Consider the following 22,806-nt stretch of genomic DNA (forward strand, 5'->3'; position numbering starts at 1 on the left):
TTTCATTTTAAAGGAAGAAAACGAGATATACAAATTATAATGCCTGAATTTAGAAATTAGAATTTCAACTTCACTGTTATTTGCACCATTGTTTTCTCATATGCCATGAACACCACTTGCATTTTGAAAATGCTGTCGTTTTTTCTTTTTTTTTTTTAAATCAAAGGCATCACTCTTAAGGTGAAAAGTGTCATCTGTATTTCGAGAACTGGATCCTGGCTCATTGTAGTCAAGATAGCAGAGAAAATAGTATTTCTGTTACAAACTAAACTATTTACTCTTTCAAATACTGATCGGTTGTGTGTTAAATGTAGAATAATTTGAATAGAGCTACTCATTATAGTTTTTAGACAAGCAAAAGTTTAAAATGTAATTACATTACCAAAATGAAATCAAGTACAGATTCAGCATTTCAGAAAATCCTTTGACACCTGTTGTAATTTCCTGTTTTATTTTTAGTCTCAGATTTTTTTGTCTTCCTTCTTTCCCATCCAAAGTTCTTTAAATTATTTTAAAACCATTTTCTCATTTTTCTCTCTTCTTATAAATTAACAATTTTAGTTCTCTTTAACACACTGCAGTCCTCAGAAAATCTGGTTTTGGTGTCTGAAATATTTTACAAGGGATTTCCAATTTGAGCATCTAAGTATTTGACAAGCTACATGTAAACAGTTAGTAGATGTAAGTATTCTGCAACGAATGTGAAAAATACAAAATTATGGATTGCTGTACTTGTTAGTGTGTAATAGCACAGGATGAGAGAATGTGGTTTTGGATATAGACAATCCTGTATTCAGATATGGACACTGCCACATACTTGATGGATAACCTTGGGCAAGAGACCACTTAACGTCTGAGTGTCAATTATCTTCTGTAACTATAAAATCAGGACAATAAGCAAAGTATCTGGCTCTACAAATTATAGCTATTTTGCATGACTTACAGCCCTTTACTCAATTTATGAAAGGAGTTAGCTGCTATCATGTATGTTATCTTCTTTCTCGGTTTGTATGAAATGCTATAGAAAAGCATGTGCTCTTCATAATTGCTCTCTCCGTTGTTCTTTCCTTTCCAGTTAAATCAGCTATAAAAATCTCCTTGTGCTATCTCTGTAATGAGCAATTGGCCGGGATTAAATGGCTAGTCTGTGAACTGAAGAGAGACCTCTGGTTTGATTTCTCATATCTGAGGTGTTCTGTGTTCACAGTGATTCATCTCATCACAGTACTGTAAAATCCTTTGGGTCTCTGTCACATCAGTCCTAGCCTTGGGCTTGTAAATTGTCGATAGCATATATTTTTCAATCAAGAACTTTTATCATGCTACTAAGGTTGGTTTGAGAAGTATGATAAGTTCAGGTCAAATTTTATTTCACAGCCAGTGAAGTTTATTTGTTGAAAAAAAATCTTTAAAACCATTTGGTATATGAAGGTACTTTGGAGTGGTACCCAGCTGAATTAGCTAACTTAAACTGCTTCAACAGTGCCAGCCTTCATGATGGCTGGCTTTTTGTTACTAACATGAATAGTACTTTATTTAGTGCAACATAATTTTGCAAGAGACCTGTTTCTAAGTAGTCATTCTGAACTCTTCCTTAGAGTAGTTATTAATCCTCTAAACTCATCTGAGTTTGGTTGCCTATGTGTTAAATATAGGTGGTAAAGCAATGAATTTGCCATGAAGTTAAAAAATAGTATATCATGAAATGATAGTGACATACCCTTAAAGGAAACCTTAATTAAAGAAATGGTTTCACTACCCATGGAAAAAAGTTAAGTGTTTGCTTTCCCTTTTCTTTAAGAAATAGGTAATTATTCATGTGTTTTCTTTTTATAGTAATGTGAAGTTTTTCTGTAATTGTATGTTTTATTTCAGCGAGGTTAAGAATTGAGTTATTTGGGTTTTTGTTTTGTTTTGTCTTACTGTACCTAGCAGATAATATATAAAATATTTTTATGTATTCCTCATTTCCTGTTTCGGGTGTTCAGTGATTTTATTCCAAATCACATTTGGTCCTTTATATGTTATAATAGTTTGTGATATAAATATATTTGATTTGGGAGTTTTTGTTCATATAATCAAACAATGTTATTTTTTTTTTCTTTTTCTCATCTTCTGATCAGGATTTCTGGCAGGTACTGACTCAGCAGCATGTGCCTTAAATTAATTAATGTTTCAAAACCCATAGTAACGCTTCAGGGACAAAGGTTCAGTGCATGTTCATGTCCTTTCCCTGCTCCCTTCAGAATGATTCAGTTCCTGTCACTTTAAATTAACAAATCTTTAATATGACAATTCAAACACTGCACAAGTCCTTGAGAATGTAGTACCTAGCATAACTTAAAAGGAAGTTTTAACATTATGTGTCACACCAAAGGTCAAGAAACTGTTTTAATCATTGTATAATGGATACTCAGTTACTTGGGTCATTTAAATAGTCTTAGTAGGGATGCCATGTTCCTAGTTGAACTGTAGCAGGGATGGTGAGACAACAGTAACTTCAAGTGAAAAATTAGTAGTTTTTTTTTTTCTTTTGAAATTTCTTAAATAATAAATACAGATAAGCAGTTGCTTAGTTGTACTTTGCTCAATAAAATGACTTAAGGGGAAACAGATGGAACATTTAGAAAGACTTCATTTTGCTTTTTTGAGCTAATCAACAACTTTAAATGGAAAAGCAGCAAATACATGGAGAAAATCATAAAAAAGAATATATAGATTGTAGGCTGACAAAGGAGAATTTCAAGGACACGCCTAAGAAGTACTTTTCAAATTGATCTTTGAAGGCTTAGACTTCTTAATTATAGTTTATAAACTATTAAAATGTATTCAAAATATATTCATTAAAAAACATTACTCTTGCATTTCTTAATAAAAATATAAACTAAGCTTAATTAGAACATCCTTTGGTTTAAAATAATTGTTTAATTAATGAAGGTCACAAGGTGCTGTTTATTTTTATACATTTTTCTTGTGCTTCCTTGTTCTTAAAATGGTATATATTTTTAGTAGTCTCCTTACCAAACCCCCAAACCAATCATCCTGTTATTGGTGCAGTAGATTATTTTACCACCTTTGCCTTTAATTGCATTCTGAAACAAACCAACAAATATTTAAATTACTGTATCAGAATAATTTATTGATAATCCCATTATCAATGTTTCTAATCCTGGAGATTTTGTTTTAGAATAGCTGTGGCACAACCATCATGCAGAGTGCTAAGGAGTGTAAATCAAATGAGGTGTTAACACCTGTGATTGAGGACAGCCACTTCCAGTTCTCTGTTTATGGCAGGACAGTTTGTAGGAGGCAGCTAAAAATTCTTCCTCTCCTTTGATAATTGTGTAGTTTAAGGCTTAGAGATTTAAAATGACTTGTCTCACTTAGGTGTCCTTACTAGACAATGAGGAGAAGAGAAGAGAGGTAGGAATTGGTAAGAACTTGAAAGTCTCCAGAACCTGCAGCATTGAGTAGTCAACCTCTGTAGTTGACAAAGAGCATCAGTCTTCTTTAAACTTTGACTATTGAAGGTAGTATCCTTTGTTGATCAAGGATTCAGAATCAAGTTTTATTATATTCTTAAGGATATCTTATTAATAAGCTTTTTATATTATATATAAAATAATTATATTTTATATTAAAAAATAATAAACTCTTTTTCTTAGAATAGGTAGTGGAGGAATTGTTTATACTGGGTTCTATAAATATCACTCATTTTGGTGACACTAGTATAAATTGTTTAAGCTTCCAAAGGTCAATGAGCAGTTACTTTATACAAGAGGACTTTCTTGCTTGCTTCCTTACAGGAATTTGTCCTTTGCATGCTAAGTTCCTATTGCCTGTGGAGAGGCTGGAATCATTTTGTTTTTCTGGTAGCATAGTATGAGTGCTGTTCTTCAGATGCAGCTTATGAATGGTGTCAGTACTTATTATATTGCTGTGAGGAGTATCCATAATGTCTCTTTCCAGTCTCTGAGTTCCACCACTACTAAAGTCTGTTGATTTAAACCATGTGCTTGATTTTTCATCTTGAACAGAGAAACAATAATATAATCGTTAAGTGCTCCCAAGGAGGGTATAGTTTACTTGGTTGTCCCAAATATTAAGACTTCTATTAAGATGTCTTTAAATACATTTTTATTTTAGATTCTGTTGTGTTTGAATTTGGGATCATCTGTGAACCCATTTGATTTATCATTGTTGATTTGAAAGCATAAACATGACTAACCATTACATTTCCAACACCTTTATGTTTAGCTTTTCCATCATGAAACAAGATTTGAAATTCACTTTGATATGAGAGGACTTCGTTCCAAACTAACTTCCGTTTTAAAATTATTTTAGCACAAACACTCTAGCATGTTTCAAAGTTACACAAATAGATTTCTATGAAAACCACTCAAAACATTTTATTTCTTCTGTTCTGGTAAAAATGGGTTCTCTACTGATATGTATTGATGACCTTTGGTTGCAGAGAAAGTGTGAGGATAGTTCTTGGTTTGCATATTTGGCTTTGCCATGGTGCATTTTTTAGAAGTTTTATATATAAATAAAAAGCTTCTCCAATTATAGATCAATGTAACATCTATTAATTAAGAAGATTATAGAGAATCATTACATTCTTTTAATGATACTCATTTTGAAAATGATTAAAATATACATTTGAACAAATCAGGGCATAAAAATATGATGTGCACCTACATCATTAACTAGATTTTCAACTTCAAGATAAATGAGCTAATACAAGTTAAGCCTCAAGATTAATATTTTACAATAATAAACTATGTTTTGCTCAAAAAATATTCAATCTGCATTAAATTTTAAAAATTGCAAACAGTATAGACACCTGATGTATTTCTGTGCATTTGATACAGTACAACATATAATAGTTCATGCATGGGTTCTGGAGTCAGACCATGACCTGTCCTGCCACTTTATAGCACTGTCACCTTGGGCTTCTTATTTAACTTCTCTAACCCTCAGTTTTCTCATCTGTTAAGTGCAGACAGTAGTATCACCTATCTCATAGAATTGCAGTGAGAACTTAAAGAGGTAATGCAAGTGTTTAGCACAGTTCCTGGCATAGAACGTGCAAACTATAATTTTAAAATTCTTGATATGTCTTTAATGGTCGGTGGTATTCAAGGAATACCTAAAAATGTTTGATTTCAAAATGATTGAAAAGTTCTTCTTCTAAAGGATTTCCTGGGAGATGATAGTTACTAGAACAGTGTAAATCAAGGGTGTGAACAGTGATCCTCAGAATGAAACTCTTTTATTTTTGTTCTTATGGTGCATTTTTTCTTGTAATAACTTTTTCCAAATGGGAGAAGGTGAAATACTATATTGACTTATTTTTCAAAATTTGTATGTGAGGTTGTTTTCCCATGAAGTGATAGGGAAGCCTTTTCTAACCCATGTGACTGAAACCAAGACTGCTGCTGAGCTCAGGACAGTTCTTCTCAGCACTGATTGACTTGAGTGGCCAATATTCAAAATTAAATTCTTAGATTTGGGTAGCAGATAATCAATAATGACAAAATATAGATTCTCCCACCCAGAGCTGCCTTGAAGCAAGTTTGCAGGCATAATGTGGTAGAAACTAATAGAGTTGATGATTTTTCCCATCTAGGGTTTTGAGAACACCTCATCAGATACTGAGGACTGAAATAAATCATTTCAATAAAGTTATATCATTTCTTTGAAGTTAATCCTATTCCAGTAGACTTTTGAATTTTTATCATTGCTTTAATCAAATCTTCTGCCACTGTTTTTTTTAAGCATCTTCATTTGTATCCATATTCTCTTTACCCATCTAGTTAATGAAATAGGAAAACATTTGCATTCTAGGTGTTTGGAGTTTTTCTCAGAGCTAAAGTGGTTAGAATGGGGACTGAAAAGAGAATGGCTTTCTGGCAGAGTGAAGTTTCCAGAATCTTAAGCATTCACCTTCCACAGTTTGTTGCACAGTAATTTGTGTTTGTTGCCTCAAATGCAATAATACCTTTAAAAAGTTTGGAAACTCTGAGTCAGAAGTAGAAATCATAAAGTACTGTAAATTAGAAACATCTCAGTTTAATTTTTATCTGACATATCCCCAAATTCTATCTTCTGCAAGTTCAGGTATGGGATGGGGGAAGAAAAATAACTCATATTTTAACTGTGCAACATTTTCTGTTTGATTGAGAATAGTGTGATTGTTTAAGATTGATGTCTTACAAAAGGCTTTGGCATCTATCTGTACACCAACTAAATAATGAAGAGTGAGCATTAATTGCATGGGGAAATTGCTGAATTTTCTCTTTCTAACACCTGTTCTCCCTGCCCTCACCCCAACCTTAGGTAGAAATACTATTTGTAATTTGGAAATTATATGCTGAAATTGCATCTTTTGGGAGAAGCATATTATTATCAATAATTTGTTTTTGAAATACAACACAAGTACTTCTTGAGGGATTTAGATAGGCTTCGAAATGTATTTCAGCAATATAGAGAAATGTTAATATTAAAACAGTCCAATTATTTCCGTTTCATAAAGGATGACATCTTAATTTAAATAGTAAAGCTGCGTTCTTTATCAGATTTTCTATATACCAGAGATGTTTGGAGGTTCTAGATGATGTGTTAGCATCCATTTTGCTGGCATAGTGCATCAACTTCTACTCGATAGAAAAAAGTTTACTTCAAACTATAGAACTTGAAAAGTGGATCTTAACTAGAATAAATAATGAGGTTAAACTCCTAGATATGATTTTTCTCTTTGGCTTTATCCAGTCGAGTCCTAGAAGACAAAATTATTGGCCCTATTTTGTTCAATCCTATTATAACAGGATTCACTGTTTGAGCACTGTGAGTATTAACAACTTGGAATCATGTCTGGAATTCCCAGTCCCAGGGCTCCTGATGGTACCTGCAACTTTAGCCAGATGTTTTATAAGTTTTTGTGGTTGGTCAGAAACCAGAGTGTGAATGCTTCAGCACAAAGCCATCCTGGTAAAACAATTGAGGTTTTAGACTACCTGAGAAGTGTAGTAGTTACTTTGCTGATCTGCTGTAAGTTTACTCTTAAGTCTTTCTGCTTATCTAAAAAATTAAAAGATTCAGGATATGTTGCAGTTGAGATCAATACCAGGATTCTTATGAGGTTATTAATTTATTTGCCTGTACTTAAGGTCAGTAATTTGAATGTTTTAGTGATGTTGAGTCTGTAGCCATGTTTTAAGTTTTAAAACATATAAGATCTAAGACTAGGTCATGTAAATGAATAGTAAAACAGTTAAATTTCATTTTAAGTCAGTGAGCACACTGCTTTGAAATATTTTACATAGTCTTGTTCTCCAAAACAGGAGGAACATTTGTCAGTAAATTGAATAGAAATTCTATTGTGAGCAGTTTACCTGCATTCCACTTTCACAGCCTTAACTTCAGAGTTTCAAGTGATTAGAGTAATGTCTGATATGTAGCTTCTAAGATGCGTAAAATAGTATAATGCTCTGTAAGGTATCTGCAATTATAGCTTCTTTTTAAAATACCCAGTTCTGTTTAATTTTCAGCATATACACTGAAGTAGTTGCTAGAATTTTACCTCAGGAGCTTTAATGTAAGTTTCTATAAATTTTTTTACTGAATGATATGTTAATATATTACTTAATCTCACATTATATGGTCTTACAATAGAATTGAAATATATTCTATTTCTTTTGACTTTTATATAGAATTCTTCCTTTTAGTCTGTCTTATGTTTATTTATATTGAATTTATTATTTATATTGAATTAAATACAAATCCTTGTGATAGATTTCACTAGTAAAAATGCATATTAATATAAATGTTCATTAGGAACAAAAAATATAAATAACCACCTCTGAGACAGTGAGAGAAAATGAACATTACTACCAATCTGCTAAGGAAGATTATGTTTTCCTTGCACTGTGACTCCATATCACCCCTGAAGTATATAAATGGTATTTGCTTAGGACAAAAGTGACTTAAAATTTAGTCAAAGATTAAACTTTATCCAAAAGATTAAGTGAAGGAACGATTTACTTGACATTCTCAATTTGCAAAATTAAACACTGATAAGACTTTAGGAATAAGAAAAAATAACCAAAAACCTTCCTTCCACTCTCCTTTGAATCTTGATTTTCCATTTTCACCGTACTTCGGTGCTTTTAAAAATTTATTCATTATTAAACTCCAATATATCTATTTTCACAGATTCTCCTTGTGCCTTGGCTGTTTGACTTGAGGATATCATTTATGGTAGAATCAGGCCTTTGATTTAAGAATATCAGCTAACAAACTGTCATGCAACACAAAATAGTCTAAAAATTGGTTTCTGGTAATTCCCACTTCTTTCCAAATCTTGACATATTTATTCAATTCTCCTCCTAACTTTAAATAATTTGAGGGATCAAATATGATGGTTTTATGACAGTTTAGGTGTTTGTGATTAATATATGTCATGAATTTTATAACAGTTATCTTTGGAGTTTTAGATACTTGAAAACACACTTATAAATTCTTAGAGTTAATATTGATAGATAGTTGTGTAATCCTAAACGTACCTGAACTACTCTTTGACAAGTGGATGCCTCAGAAAACATAATGTAACTTCTCTCCCTGTCTCCTTCTACCCCCACCCCAACTCCTGAAGCATGGAAGAACAATGTAGACCTTTACTAAAGAATTAGAAGACTGTATTGCACAGGGCACATCACAAAGCATGGCTAATTTAAAAGTTCTCTTTAAACCTCTTTCTTTCTGGTTTTTATTTTATTTATTTATTTTAAAAATTAATTTATTAATTTATTTATTTTTGGCTGCGTTGGGTCTTCACCAAGTGCGAAGACCCAACTGAACTTCGCCGCTGCGCACAGGCCCTTTCTAGTTGTGGCGAGTGGGACCTTCTTATTGTAGTGGCTTCTCTTGTTGTGGAGCAATGGGCCCCAGGCACGGGGGCTTCAGTAGCTGTGGCGCACAGGCCTAGCTGCTCCATGGCATGTGGGATCCTCCTGGACCAGGGATCAAACCTGTGTCCCCTGCATTGGCAGGCAGACTCTCAACCACTGCACCACCAGGGAAGTCCCTTTCTTGCTTTTAAAGAGCTACTGCAAAACATGTATTCTCTGTCCTTTCTCTCAAACACATGTGTGCACATATGTGCTCATATGCTTTCTTTTCTCTGTTTTCCCAACTTCGATACTTTCTATTACTCTCTGGTCACGTCTCCTTCCTCTTTTTGGCTCACCTTTCCAGGGTCCCTTTTCCTTCTATATTTTTTCTCCCAGATGTCTTCTTCAACTTTTTCTTATGTACAGCAATTTGACCTTCTTTTGGCCTCTCCTGGTCCCTGTAATTGTATTCAGTACAGCAGAGGTCTCATAGATAGCCCTGCAAACAGAAATATCGCTTTTGCTGTATTCTATTAGTTATACAGACCAACCCTGATTCAGTGTGGGAAGAGACTAGGTCTACACAAGGACATGAATACACAAGGAGGCAAGAAACATTGGGGTTATTTTGGTGTCTGGCTAACACATTGAAAAGAGTCTCACATCCAGAACATATAATGATCAATAATAAAAAGACAAACAACCCAATTAAAAATGGGCAAAAGACTTGAACAGATACTTCCCAGAGAAGGATATATTAATTGTCAATAAACTATTAAAAATGGGCAAAAGACTTGAACAGATACTTCCCAGAGAAAGATATATTAATTGTCAATAAACTAAGTGCTTAAAACACTTGGTCATCAGGGAAATGCTCAAAAAAACCACAATAAGATACCACTAAAATGGCTAAATTAAAGAAACTGGCCACATAAATGTTGACAATGATGTGGAGCAACTAGAACTCTAATACACTGATGGTGCAAGTAAAAGAAGTACAACTTTGAGGAAACTCAAAATAGCCAAAAACTGGAAAGTGCCTGTTTAATCATTAAAGGAATGAATAAATTGTGATATTACTTGTGTGCATTATTATATGCACAATTATATGCAAAATAATTTGCATAAATTATTTATTTTTAATATTTTTAATTTTATTGGTATTATACTGCTCTGCAATAAAAATGAATGAGTTACTGATAAATAGAGTGTGGATGAATCTCCCCAACATTATGCTGAACCATAGAAGCTGGATATCAAAGAGTATATACTGGTGATACCATTTATAGGAAGTTCTAGAAAAAGCAAAACTAATCTGTGGTGCAAAAATATGGTGGGAATTAACTGTGGAGGGGCATAAAGGAAACATCAGGGATGGCAGAAATGTTCTATAACCCAAATATATATCTGGGTTACTCAGATATGTATTTATAAAACTCATTGAATCGTATATTGGATTTGTGCATTTCACCATAAGTAGATTTTACTTAAAACTGTAACAGATATTGAACTCTAGATGATACATTCGTTTTTTGCAGGGATAATTAGCAATTGTGAAACTATCTTCCTTGTATTCTAAGCTTGAGCAAATGAGTAAATATATTGCGGATAATGGGAACCAGATTTCTCTCTGTTGCAGAAGGGAGTAACACGTGTGTAAAGGACAAGACTAAATTGTGCTCTGTGGTATTAGAATGGAATTAGAGATATCATTATGAATTCATAGTTTATAATAGATATAATAGATATGAACGTAATCATGAGGAAACAGCAGCCTAATTCGAATTGAGGGATATTTTACAACATAATTCACCTGTACTTTTCAAATTGTTCCAGGTCAAAAAGTATAAAGAGACCAAAATTGGCAGAGTAGGTAACGCCAAAGCTACACACGTCCACTAAGACAATAATTAAGGTAGTGAAAACTGTCAATCAGCTTTTTCAGCTCTGTGGAATCTAACTAATCAGACTTTAAGCAACTAGGGGAATGCTTAAAGAAGAAAGAAGCTGCTGAAATTTGGTAAGAGAATGTTGTGGTGTTTTAACTTCTCTGATGACCACCCCCCACCCCCCAACACAGTGGCAGCCATAAAGATTGTGCGTTCTTGGTATAGCTCCCTGGTGCCAGAGGGGGCAGGGCAGACCTTGTTTTCAGAGAATGTGAATGTGGGCCTTGATCTGTCTGGCCAATGAGGAATCAGCTTGGGGGTTTGTGTTTGTTTTGCCTACCTTGGAGCTTTCTTAAGGCTGGGGTGACCTCCCAGGTGGCATTTGTTAAAAGCATAAAGGTAAATATACTAGCCACAGCAGCTGAAGACAAGCAGCAGACAAACCAAAACAGCTGGGAAAGAAGAGGCTGCAGCAGGAGATAGGTGAGAGAACAAGGACTTTGAAATGCTCTACCATATACTGGTGAATCTGGAAGGCCATGTGCACACCCAGGGCCAAATGAATACTTAGAGGAAACCCCAACAGACCCTAACCTTTCACTTCTGGCTGATGTTTAGCTTCCAAGCAAGCAAGAAATGAAGGCAAGGGCAGAATTATAAATAGTGACTAAGCATTGAAAGAATGCCAACACAGAGCCAGTCTGCAAGGATCTTGAGAGGTTTTTTTTTTCCCCACCCTTTGGATCCAGGAACTTAAGGAAATCTCTGTCAAATCACTAGCTGACTACTAAGGTATGAAACAGAGACTTGAGTGACCATGCTGGACAAAGTATTTACAAAAGAATTTACAAAAATTATTAAAGAAATGACTACAACCCATGCAAGCAGCAACAACAAACCCTGAGGAGGTGAGAGAATCCTATTTCCAGAATTACCACATTGTAATATACAAAGTGTCCGGTTTTCAAAAACATTATGCTTGTAAAGAAACAAAGTATGGCCCAGGGAAGAAAAAGGAATAGGAACTACCCTTGAGAAAGCTCAGATATTGCAACTTATTACAGACAGACTTAAATTCAACTGTCCTAAATATACTTAAAGAGCTAAAAGAAACTACAGGCAATGAACTTAAAGGAAACAAGGAGAATGATGTATGAACTAATAGGAAAAAATAGATAGAAATTATAAAAAGGTATCAAATAGAAATTCTGGAACTGAAAATTTCCTATAGCTGAAAGGAAAATTTTAGTGAAGGGGTTCAACAGCAGATTTGAATACACAGGAAAAATGATTAGTGAACTTAAAGATAGGTCAATTAATATTTTCCAGTCTGAGAAACAAAAAAAGAAAATGAACAGAGCTTATGAGACCTCTGTGACACTACCAAGTGTGCCACATATGTACAATAGGAATCTCAGAAGGCAAGGAGAGAGAAAAGGGGACAGAAAGAATATTTGAAGAGATAATGGCTCAAAACTTTCCAACTTTAATGAAATATATGAATCTACCCATCCAGGAAGCTAAATAACTCCAATAGGATAAACTCAAAGAGACCCACACTGAGATACATTATAATCAAACTGTCAAAAGCTAAAGACTGTGAATCTTGAAAACAGGAAGAGAGAAGCAACTTTCCACACACAAACTATACACAATAGGATTAACAACCAGTTTCTCATCAGATACCATGAAGGCCAGAAGGCAGTGGGATGACATATTTAAAGTGCTGAAAGAAAAATAAAATTGTCAACCAAGAATTCTATACCTGCAAAATTATCCTTCAGAAGTGAAGGAGATAGATAGTAAGCCATTCCCAGATAAACAAAAGTGGAGGAGTTTGTTGCTAGTAGATCTGCCCTACAAAAAATGCTAAAAGTAATACTTAAGGCTGAAAAGAAAGGACACTAGATAGTAACTTGAAGCTATATTGAGAAATAACACCAGTACCAGTAACAACATAGGTAAATATAAAAGCCAGCATTATTTTATTTGTGGTTTATAACTCCTATCTATCCCTCTGTAATTTGAAAGACAAATGCATGAAACAGTAATTATCAATCTGTGTTAATGGGCACACTGTATAAAAATGTAATGTGCAAAAATAACATAAAGGGAAATGGAACTCTACAAGAACAGAGTTTTTTAATACTATTGAAACTAAGTTGGTATTTATTCAAACTAGGTTGCTGTAAATTTAAGATGTTAATTGTAATCTGCAGAGTGGCCACTAAGAAAATAACTAGGTATGGTTCCATTTATACGAAATATCCAAAAATATGAATCCATAAAGATGGAAAGCAAATTAGTGATTTCCAGGGGCTAGAGGGAGGGGGCAGTGGGATGTGACTGCTTAATGGATAAGGGGTTTCCTTCCAAATGGGGTTATGAAAATGTTCTGGAACTATGTAGTGGTGATGGTTACATAACATTGTGATTGTACTTAATGCCACCAAATTTTACGCTTTAAAATGGTTCCGTGGTAAATTTTATGTTATGTACATTTTACCACAGTTTTTAAAAATTATAAAAATGTAAGCAGCGTGGTACTGGCATAAGAATAGACACAAGGATCAATGGAATGAAATTGAGAGTCCAGAAATAAACCCACGTATATATGGTCAATTTATTTTGATCAAGTGTGCCAAGACCATTCAGTGGTGAAAGAATAATCTTTTCAACAAATGGTAGGGGGTCAACTGGATATCACATGCAAAATAGTGAAGTTGGATCCCTACCTCACATTAATACAGAAATTAACCCAAAGTAGATCAATGACCTAAATATAAAAGCTGAAACTACAAAACTTTTAGAGAAACGGGTGAATCTTCATGATCTTGGATTTGGTGATAGAGTCTTAGATACGGCATCAAAAGCACAAGTAATAAGAGAAAAAAATAGACAAATAGAACTTCATCAATATTTAAAATTTCTGTACACCAAAGGGCATTATCAGGAGAGTGAAAAGGCAATGAACAGAATTAGAGAACATATTTGCAAACCCTATATCTGATATGTTTAGTGTATAGAATATATTGATATAATGAAACTTACAAAACTCAACAACAGAAAGACAAATAACCCAACTCAAAAATGGGCAAATGATTTGAGTAGAGATTTCTCCAAAGAAGATAATATAGATGGCCAACAGACACATGAAAAGATGTTCAACATCATTAGGCACTAGGGAAATGTAAGTCAAACCTTAATAACATACCATTTCACACTCACTAGGATGGATATAATTTAAAAAAAAAAAAGAAAGAGAAAATTGAGGATGTGGAGAAATTGGAACCCTTTTACATTGCTGGTATTAATGCAAAATAGTGTAGCCGCTGTGGAAAACAGTTTGGCTGTTCCTCAGAAACTTAAACATAGGGGTATGATACGACTCAGCAGTTCCACTCCCAGGTGTATACCCAAAACAACTGAAAGCGGATAGTGAAACAAATACTTGTACATGAATGTACATGGTAGCACTATTCACAATAGCCAAAAGGTGGAAGCAATCCAAATATCCTTCAGTGGATGAATGGATAAACAATTTGTGGTATATATACAATAGAATATTATTTGGCGATAAAAAGGAATGAAGCACTGATTGATGCTACAACATGGATGAACCTACAAAATATGATACGTGAAGCCAAACCCAAAAGGCCCACACATTTTATGGTTAAATGGTTAAAATGGTGAATTTTATGTCATGTGAATTTTACCACAATCAAAAATAATAATAAGCCTCCAAAGGAAAAAGTAAAGATGGGCATAAACCTCCAAAGGAAAAAATAAAGATGGGCAAAGAAAGCTGTTTTAGATTAATGGAGATTAAAAAGACATGACAACTAAATGCCATTTATGATTGTGGACTACATCCTGGACTGGGGGGAAGATAAAGGAAAGGAAATTATTGGGACAATTCACTACATTTGATAATAGACTGTGGATTAGATAATAGTATGTATCAGTATTAAGTATCCTGGTTTTATGAAATATGTACTGTAATATGTAAGAGAATGTCTTTGTTCATAGGAAATATATACTGAAGTACTTAAGTGTAAAGGGGCATATGTCTCCAACTTTCAATATGGTGTAAAAGAAAATATGTATCTACATAAAATGAAAAGCAAATAGAGTGATAACATAAACTGTTGGTGATTCTGAGTAAAAAGCATATGAGAGTTCCTTATACGGATCTTTCCACTTTTATGAGTTTGAAAGTATATCAAAATAAAAAGTTGTGGACAAACTTGGATTTTTCTTTTTATCTTCTGAGCAGCAGCATAGTCCAGATGGTTCTTAGAAAAATAATGTTAGATATGCTTTTTTGGCTTATCTGCCTCATTTCAGTTTGTCCTTAGACTTTTGTCTGTTTCTCGACTTCTGGATCGCAATATATTATTTATTTTATTTGCTTATAGCAGTCTCTCAGTAAGATTATTACATAATTAACATGGGTTACTCAACTTCTATACAAATTTATTCTGGCTGGTAATGGTATGCCTTTGACAGCCTGTTCTCATTTTGTGTATTTTTTCTTATTCACATGCTTTACTTTTGCAGTATCTTGGATAATGTTAAAAATGTACATTTTTTTCTTTTGAGAAATTAAAATATTAACTTCCCAGTGAACAGCTTTGCTGCTCTTTTCATCCAATAGCCTTCTTTTGTCTGAAATTTGTGTTTAATCTATTGGTAGATGATCAAGTGTGATATGAGATCTAACCTTAATTGAACATACTGGACTGGGGGCTGAGTTTTGGTTTTGGCTCAAAGACGTAATCTCTAAATTCTGTCAGGCCGGACCAGGCTTTCTGCCCATCACAAATGAGTCAGAAGCACTTTCCTAAGTAGAAACTGCCATCAAAACCTCTTACCACTTTGCAGGCGTTCAACTATGGATTTTTGCCTGTCCATGGTTACTGTTTCCTATTACAAGCAGATATCCAGTAGAGGCTGTTTTGAGTGGGTTTACTAAGAAGATCATGATGATTCATTTGGTACTTGTGTCTTCAATTGGTTAACCAGTTTTCTTTCCTTTGTGGTGTATGATGGGACCTTCACTAGACAGAGGTAACCTATTGGATAGTTGTGTACCTGGATGGTGGTGTGGTGGTGCTTGCTGGTTTAATTTTCATGATACTCCTCCCAAGGTTATGCTTGCAGTGCTGCTTCTTATTTTGTGCTTGCATGATATTATTACTTTGATTGTGCTTTGTTGGTTTGGGTTTTTAAAACCTCCTATTTCTTTTTTTGATACCCAGAATAATTCCTGAAATTTCTTTGGTTGGTCCAGAACTTATGGAAATGTGTTTCAAGTCTAACTCTTTGGTGGATCCTTTTCAGTTTTTGAAAGTATCTTCAATGTCACCACTAAGTTTATGGTTTGGTAGCAAATCAGAAAACAGAGTAAGTTTCCTTAAACACCCAGGAAGAGACTGCTTCCCAGATAGACCATTACTGAACCTGAGAATTAACTCTCTTTGTGAGCTTTATAGATTAAAGAAAATAAATACATACTTAGAGTAAAAGCTAAGTTTTGGGAGAGTTTCTTCAAATAGCTGAAATTTAGGAGCCTCCATCAAGGTCACAGTAAATATAATTAAATTAACTCATGCCTAAAGTTTGGTGTGTGTCTGACTTGACATTATATTTCAGAGATGTTGTTTACTTTGTAAACTGTTCTACATTCCCAAACTAAGGTTCTTGGGGTTCATAAGGTAAAAGTTAAAATTAGCATTTCAGAAATTAGTTTTCTGAGCATTTGTGTGGGTGTTTACAATAGTTGCTTACCTCTTCATTTCTCATTACTAGTTGTATAGTTTCTCTTGGGCATTTAGAACTGATTTTATTTTAGTTTTTCTTCTTTTTTTTCTCTACCTTATATACCTCTATAGAAAAAGGTAGATTGTTTTTCAAACTAAGAGATAAAACCAGCCCTGAAGTGGGCCTGTTATATGTTAAATGGAAGTTCATAAAATTGAAAATTTTATTCCATTGTTCACATTAAACCAGTGTTGAAACAAACAAACAAAATCATCTTTTTTCTTATAATTTTAATCATCTTAAAAACTGTAAAGGATCCATTAATTTGGAATGGCCATCAGAGAAGTGCTTATGATAAATAGCATAAAACTGTCAGATAAATGGTGGTTCATCTCTAACTATTTATATTCTCATTCTGTTATATCTTCTTTTTATCTTTTGGTGGAACCCATACATTCAATAGAAAATTGCCCAGGAACGAGAAAAATTTGCTGACGAAGGCAGTATATTTTACACCCTTGGAGAATGTGGACTCATATCCTTTTCAGACTACATTTTCCTTACGACTGTTCTTTCTAGTAAGTATAAACTTTTCTTATTATTCATTTATAGGGAATATATAGGACTGTAAAAAGAGTTAAGTCGATTGGAGGGGGAAACAAGGCATGTTTGCAAAGTTAATGAATGATAAGTTACATCAAATTTCATTTCGAGTTCTCTGTAACTTGTATATAGAACCACCTGAGAAAGAGGAAGGAAAATAAAGTTAAAAGGTAAAGTTAAAAGAAAAAAAAAGAACAAAACTGTGAAGTCACATCTACTTTTAACTGTTTGAAGCTCAAGATAAATTATATATTGCCTACTCCTCTAGCCCTAATTAATGTTTATACTTCCTCAGTAAAACACATATTGATCTAGTATTTCCTCTACTAAAGAAGAAGATTGGCTCGGTTGTTCTAATTGTGTTCAATATTAATTTTTCAACCTTGGAAGATAACTTCTTAAAACACAGAACTCAAATTTGACTCATTTAGAGCACTGATGAATTTCTAATTTTTCTAAGCTAAACAATTTTGTTGATTAGTATGCTACTATGAGTGTTCTTAGTATTATTTTCCTTTAGTGTGACTTTTTTTAACCATTCAGAAAAAAAAAAAAGTATGTCTCTAGCTCTCTGTGTACATTCTATTAAAATCTACCTAAATTGATCCAAAGAGATCTGATTTATATATTTCAAAGAAGTGATTTTCAATTTTTTTTCCATGGGGGAACATATCAAACAAAAATAACCATATCTTCCTTCCCTTCTCCAGGCTAGGCATCTATAAAGATAAAACTATAAACAGTTTTCCAAACTTATGGTTACCAGGGGAGAAGGGGTGGGGAGGGATAAATTGGGAGATTGGGATTGACATATACACACTATTATATATAAAATAGATAACTAATAAGGACCTACTGTATAGCATAGGGAACTCTTCTCAGTACTCTGTAATGACCTATATGAGAAAAGAATTTAGAAAAGAGTGGATATATCCATATGTGTAACTGATTCACTTTGCTGTGCAGCAAAATTAACACAACATTGTAAATCAACTATACTCCAATAAAAAATTTTTTAAAAACTATAAACAGTTTTCAATAAATGACGTACACGGTTCCTGCCATAGCTATGACTACTCTTCACTCTTCTTCCCTCCAATTGACAGAAAAATGAAGAAATATAGACTAATAGGCCTTACCACAGCTGTCTTGGGCTACCAAAGTATCTGAATAAATTTGTAGTGGACCACTGCTCTAGCAACGTAGATGTGCATTGACTTGTTATGAAGATCCAAGATAGTAAACTAAGAGAGCTTTTTTGATCTTAAATTGTGTTTTATTAGTTATTATTTTGGTGTGTTTTCAAAACAGACTTCAGTTCAAATTCTGGTCCCATCACTTTTTGCCTGTGATTAAGTGTCAGGAGAACCACAGCAGAATCTTCAGAATACTTTGCACACTGTGTAGCTCCGTAAATTTAGGTTAAAAAAAAAAAAAAGGTCACATTGACCTGTGAGTTCTGGAAACCCCTCCAAGTAGCTCTACAGGTCTCGGCACCTTTACTTACTGGTGCTCAGCTCCTGGCTCACCATGGTGAGTAATTTACCAAAAAATGCTTAATATTACAATATCATATACTTTCTATATTTGTCAGGAATGAGGAAATTATGATATGATTTTAAGATTTTCTCTTTATCACTAGTTTTAAGCCTTTTGATTATTATTTGCTTTTAGTATTTCTCAACCTTAGCACTACTGATGTTTTAGGCAGGATAATTCATTGTTGTGAGGGCTGTCCTGTGCATTATAGGATGTTTAGCAGCGTTCCTGGCCTCTACCCGTTAGATGCCAGTCACACACACTCTTCCCCTCCCAGTTGTGACAAACAAAAGTGTCTTCAGAAATTGTCAAATGTCCCCGGGGGAGTAGGAATGGGGAGGAATAATCCCTGGTTGAGAACCACAGATGTGGTTTTTAGCAGGGTTGTTTGGTTTCTGTATTATTATGTACCTCGAAATAGTGTTCTTTATGTTTCTTGTCTTGGGATTCTTTGAGTTTTGGGGTCTGTGGGTTTAATAATTTTCATCAAATTTGGAAAAATTTCAACTGTTATTTCATCAAATACTTTGCTTCCTCATCCTCTCCTTTGAGGACTTCAATTACACATATATTTTCCTCATATCAACCCTATAATGTTTGTAGTTTATTATCTTCATTTTGAAATTGAGGCATACACAAGATTAAAGAACTTTCCTCAAGTCCCACAGTAAATAGATGATTCAGGGTTTGAACCCAGGCCATCCCATCATATGGGCTCCTGTCACTTGGCTTTACTGCTGTGGTCACATTTTCAGCAGTGATAAGCCATAGCTTACCATAGTGCCTCTTCTTTCTCTAAGGCTGGGCTGTGGAAAGGCTGGTCATAAAACTCTCCTGTAGATAATGGGCAGTTCACGCATCCTTGCAATCTGAATGTTGTACACTGCATTGTTTACTTTATTTAACAAGACATGGAGGAAAATATGCCACAGAAATTACATTGAGACAAGTTATTTCCCACATTCTAATTGCTGCTAGGACGATAAGAAATGAGGCACTCAGTGGATCAACTTCTTTGTGGATAACAAGGAATCATTACATCTAAATACACTAAGTTGTTCCCAGGTTGTCCTGCAAGAAGGAATGCAGTTCTTTAAACACGAAAAGCTCTGCTAGGGAGTGGCTTGGGACTAGGGGAAGTGCATTAGCATATTTATTCATCTGTTACTCTGGTGGACAACATGGACCGTTCTTGAGATTTCCAGTGGAAAACCAGCCACAGCAACGTGAACAGCATAGTCCAGATAATGCAAGACTGTTGTATTTCTAATTAGCTGGGTTTTTTTTCAAAATTAATAGACTCAATGATGTTCAAGAAATTGTCATCATTTTGAAGAATATAAACACTGCCCAAATGGATTGACACTTGGAACCTCTCAGTACTTTAGAAACTCTACCATGTTGTCTAAAATAAAATTCGACAACCTTATATAGTAAATTATTTGTTTTCTCTCTTTCGATTCATGATTCGTCTCCTAAAAATAAAATTAAGAAAGCTGCTTTACTGGGACTTCCCTGGTGGTCCAGGGGCTAAGACTCCATGCTCCCATTGCATGGAGCCCGAGTTTGATCCCTGGTCAGGGAACTAGGTCCCACATGCCGCAACTAAGAGTTCACACGCCACAACTAAATATCCTGCACACGGCAACGAAGATCCCATGTGCCTCAACTAAGACCCGGTGCAGCCAAACAAATAAATATTTTTAAAAAGGAAAAAAAAAGGAAAGCTGCTTTGCTAAAAATGCATGTTATGCAGTGTAATTTCCTGCATTAAATAGAGTTAATTCTTCTTAAACTTTTTAGAAGTTTCATTTTTTTAGCTAAACAAGAATTTTTTGGACACACCCAGAATAACAACCAATTTGGCAGCAATATCTTTGCTTACAATAAGCAGTGGCATAAATTTCTCACTCTTCTTTATATGTGCTTTGGATAATGGGGGCCTTCTTTGGCCAGCCTAAAATTTTAAATACCTTTTATTGTGTTATACATACACACTTATGCATACACATCTCCTAAATCCCTTTTTTGCTTTCTTTTTACTCCTTGGCACTTGTCACTATTTAATAGTCTATATAATTGATTTCTTTTTTTAAAAAATTATGTAAGTTTCAGGTGTACAACATTATAATACAACATTTTGCATACACTACAAAGTGATCACCATCACAAGTCTAGTTACCATCCATCACCATACAGTTAACCCCCTTCACCCATTTTGCCTACCCTTTAACCCCCTTCCCCTCTAGTAACCACTAATGTGTTCTCTATGAGTTTGTTTCTGCTTTATTTTGTTTCTGCATTTGTTTTTTTAGATTCCATGTGTGAAGGAAATCATATGGTATTTGTCTTTCTCCATCTGACTTAGCTTCACTTAGCGTAATACCCTCAAGGTCCATCCAGGTTTGACAAGTGGCAAGATTTCATCCTTTTTTATGGCTGAATAATGTTCCATTATATTTATATGTATACCACATCTTCTTTATCCAGTCATCCATTGATGGACACTTAGGTTGTTTCCATTGGCATGGCTTTGTAAATAATGCTACATTGAACATAGGGATGCCTATATTTTTGCAAATTAGTATTTTTGTGTTCTTTGGATAACTACCCAGAAGTGGATAATTGATTTATCTTCTTTATTGTCCATCTTCCTACCTAGAATGTAACTGCCTGACAGTGATCATAGGTTTGTAATGATATTCGCTACAAATTTGTAATGATATTCATCACAAACATATCTACTGTATAAAAAGCATTGTGGCAAAGTAACAAAGCAAGAATTTTTTTTCAGTTTTCTCCAAAAGGAAGTTTATCAAACATGAGACTTGACTTTGCTGTTTATATCCTGAATTGAGAGCCATTCTTTTAGCCATTGATGTCCTCAGTCTGCATCACCAGTGGAGTGAGGGAAACATGTTTTTAAATTAATCTACTTCTAAATAAGCTTTCTTATAAGAAGTATATATACTTTCTAATAACTACAAGTTTTCTTATAATTCAGAATTCACATATTTGTATCCCCCTCTTACCCTAATCCATAAATTCTGTTGCTTCATACCCTATCTCTCTGATCAGGTTTGAAGGATTAACTTGAAGAGTTGTCAACGTGAGCCATAGCATCTGTATTAAGTAGAATATTAAGTATTTACTAAATAACTACTCATTAATAAAATAAATTCAGATTCATTCTAGGCAAGATAAAGAGACTGTTAATAATAATTATTATTAAATAATTTCCAAAGAGCCTTTGATCCTTAAAGTAGGTTAATAGGAATTGAATGAGAACACAGAAGCATGGCTTAGTTCTTTGCACTAACCAACTACAACATTAGCAATGGTCTTAAATCTTATAGTTGAAATCAGAGATTTTTCTCCATAACTAGGTACAGAGAAAGGTTGTCAAGGTTTATCTTGAATGCTATATATTATTTATTGATTTGGAGCATTCAATAGCTAATGCTAAGATTCACTAGGTTATGATAATATAACTTGGAATCAGGATCTTTGCCACTGACAGTTATGAAATATTTTTTGTTCTTTGTCTTCGCACATTTTCTAACTAAAGTTATTGACCCTGTGGGCTAATAACATAAAAACAGTTCTAGATAGCTTGAGGAGACAATTATAAAATGATCAAAAAGTTGATTATTAAGCATTCTTACTATTTACTATTAATCTTTGAAAAGCCACCAGAAAAATCAAAAGCAAAAAATGCTACGGCATGTTCAGTACCTAGGAACAGACCTAATGAAAATCAGGCATAGGTCAATGTGTTCTGATTTTGATTCCCTCTTTATATTTGAAGGAATTAGTAGAGAAATTTAATTAAGTGGGCTTTCACTGTAGGAGAATTCGATTTACTGACAAACTACATCCTCATTGTGATGCATCTTTCTCACAAATATACAAACCTTTTGGGAAATTACAGCAGCATTCAAGTGAAAGTTTATAATATTTTATTCCTCTTGCCATATTGAAGTCAAGAGCTGATCACAAAGTGTATGTGGCTTGGAGATAGCGGTACCATTCTGTGCCATTCTGGCTAATGAAAATGTTATAGAAGTTATAGATGAAAATAAGTTTTTCAGGTTGAGTGAGTCTGTTGAAAAATATGG

At 34.0% G+C, this 22,806-nt stretch overlaps 1 protein-coding gene across 2 annotated transcripts in view; it reads left to right on the top strand.

Annotated features, from left to right (window-relative positions):
- Positions 1-22,806, top strand: part of MICU1 (mitochondrial calcium uptake 1) — a 199,721-nt gene that overhangs the window by 79,860 nt on the left and 97,055 nt on the right. For both annotated transcript variants that reach the window (XM_030862562.2, XM_060286765.1), the window contains exon 6: positions 17,010-17,124. In XM_030862562.2, the coding sequence (XP_030718422.1) occupies positions 17,010-17,124 (115 nt within the window). The remainder of the gene's footprint in view (positions 1-17,009; positions 17,125-22,806) is intronic.

This window comes from Globicephala melas, chromosome 16, assembly GCF_963455315.2.
Source record: "Globicephala melas chromosome 16, mGloMel1.2, whole genome shotgun sequence".
Taxonomy (NCBI): Eukaryota; Metazoa; Chordata; class Mammalia; order Artiodactyla; family Delphinidae; genus Globicephala; species Globicephala melas.